Below are 2008 nucleotides of genomic sequence, written 5' to 3'. Positions count from 1 at the left end.
TGTGTGTGTGTGTGTGTGTGTGTGTGTGTGTGTGTGTATAGTGCATGCAGTAGCAAGAGAATATTGTGCATGAGCTACAAATGACATTGTTTAGGCAATTTGAAAACAATGTTATCTGTAGCAGCAGTTAGGGGACTTCTCAGTCATTTTAAAACTCTTAATGCTGTTTAACTCTTTAACATAGAAGCAAAAACAAAGCAAAAAAATAACAATCCAATTGAATTACTAAGTGCAACGGATCTCAAACACATGCTTCATTGTGATGTAATGTTCGAGCTCACCTTTAAGCGCCTCTGTTTAGCTTTATAAGCATCTTTCAGGTCTGGGTTCTGCTCAGCCAGTCTTTCCAGCTCGGACTGTGTGCTTCCAATCTGTGCTGTCAAAAAAAAATCATAACAAAGTATAAAATATATGACGTAGTTTCTGCTGCAAAAAAACAAAAAACAAAACTGATGATAATTTGCATCTGGGACAGTCTCACCTCGTATAGACGTGGCGGCGTACGCTGGTATGTGGGAGTCCACGGTGATCTCGGGATGCAGGATACAGCCGTGTGTGTAGGCATCCATCGGCAGCGAGTCCAGCAGCTCTCTGTAGTGCTGCACTCTGAGGTAATACCTGCTGCCTTCTTCAGGGACCAGTCTGGGAGTGCCCTCTGGAGACACACAGGCTGAGAAAATGAGCTTTTTATCTTTATTTTAAAAACGTTTACATAGGAGATCCATGTCACGGACAAAAGAGTTTAAATCGGAAAMAATCTAATAAAGATAAAATGTTTCAAAGTGATTAAATAAAGCTCCTGTCAAATAGCTTTGTGCTTACCAGATTTTCTTTCTTTGTGGAGCAGACTCTTAACATATCATGGATTAATGCAAACCAAGAAAACATTAAAAACAAATGATTATACATGCAGTTTAAAAAGCTCAACCAAACAAGAAAACGTAAAAAAACACAATGAAATCAAAAAAGACAAACGCTTCAGTTAACCTATGATGTTATTTCACTTTCGCTGTCCCTGTTTTATCCGTCCTCACCGTCATTAAAGTTCTCCTCCAGGTAGTCCATTATGTGCGTGGGGTCACACAGGACGTTGTCCTTGTGGACCAGGACCGGCACCTCGCCTGCAGGATTCAGTCTCATGAACCATGGCTCGTTGTGCTCACTGAGAGGAAGGCTCACATCATACTCCTCACAGCGCAAACCCTTCTCTGCTACAGCCAGGCGAACCTGATGAAACATCAGTGTTAGAAGAAATGCAGACTCTTAATTTGCTTCCCTTCACACATTTCATATAAACACATAAACAGCAACAATTATAGAAATATAAATGTAAACTGTTTTTGGATTAAGCTAAATAAACTGTTCTGTTAGCACATGTGTGAATAAAATGTGTTGTTTTGTGTTATGTAAGGTAAAAATCAATGCAGTGACTGTTGTGTGGTTGAACCTCTGTGGGGAGCTGTCCATCGAGTTGTGGTGCTGAGACCCGGGGGCGCCTCCTTACCTTCTGAGAATTGAAACTCTGCGTCCAGTGGTAAAGCTTTAGCTCTGGTTCGCGTTTTTTCGCGACTGTAACACTCTGATGATAGTTATTTTCGTCGGGGTTTGTTTGCATGAGAGGATCTTTTTCATCTTGAGACTCGGAGCCGTTCTCCGTCGCCATTTTGTTTGAGAGCTGCGCGGCGCGCGCCAAGTCACTGTTTGCACAGCTGCGCCCCCCGATGGCCCGGAGGAGTTCACTGGTATGTATTTATATGTTTATTTATCAAAACCCTACAGCATTAAAGGCTATCATTAGTGTAATTGCTTGTTTGTGATTATCTGTGTTCGTTTGTCAGTCTGTTAAAATATCTATGCTTCAGGTTTTAATCGTTTCCAAGATGGCCGCCCATGCTAATTGACCTTAGGCTTAGCATAAACCAAAATGGCATTTTAGTCAATTTTACAAATGCTTTGCTCAAATTAAGTGTGAATGTAGGTAACACTGGCTGCTGTCAACAGTGGCATC

General features: G+C 41.5%; 1 protein-coding gene across 2 annotated transcripts in view; it reads right to left on the bottom strand.

The window, feature by feature from the left end:
- The window catches only part of gdap1 (ganglioside induced differentiation associated protein 1), a 4438-nt gene extending 2744 nt beyond the window's left edge, over nt 1-1694 (bottom strand). Inside the window, exons 1-4 of one of the 2 annotated variants that reach the window (XM_014002346.1) lie at nt 1505-1694; nt 1035-1227; nt 482-655; nt 282-376 (exon numbers count right to left, since the gene is read on the bottom strand). In XM_014002346.1, coding sequence (XP_013857800.1) covers nt 282-376; nt 482-655; nt 1035-1227; nt 1505-1663 — 621 coding nt within the window. In that variant the 5' untranslated portion in view covers nt 1664-1694. Of the gene's footprint in view, nt 1-281; nt 377-481; nt 656-822; nt 851-1034; nt 1228-1504 lie in introns of those variants that run through there. The other variant, XM_014002347.1, reaches the window with a different exon arrangement.
- Between the last annotated feature and the right edge of the window lie 314 nt (nt 1695-2008).

The sequence above is a fragment of the Austrofundulus limnaeus genome, unplaced genomic scaffold, assembly GCF_001266775.1.
Source record: "Austrofundulus limnaeus strain Quisiro unplaced genomic scaffold, Austrofundulus_limnaeus-1.0 Scaffold12, whole genome shotgun sequence".
Taxonomy (NCBI): domain Eukaryota; kingdom Metazoa; phylum Chordata; class Actinopteri; order Cyprinodontiformes; family Rivulidae; genus Austrofundulus; species Austrofundulus limnaeus.
This window is presented reverse-complemented; position numbering and strand designations above follow the sequence as displayed.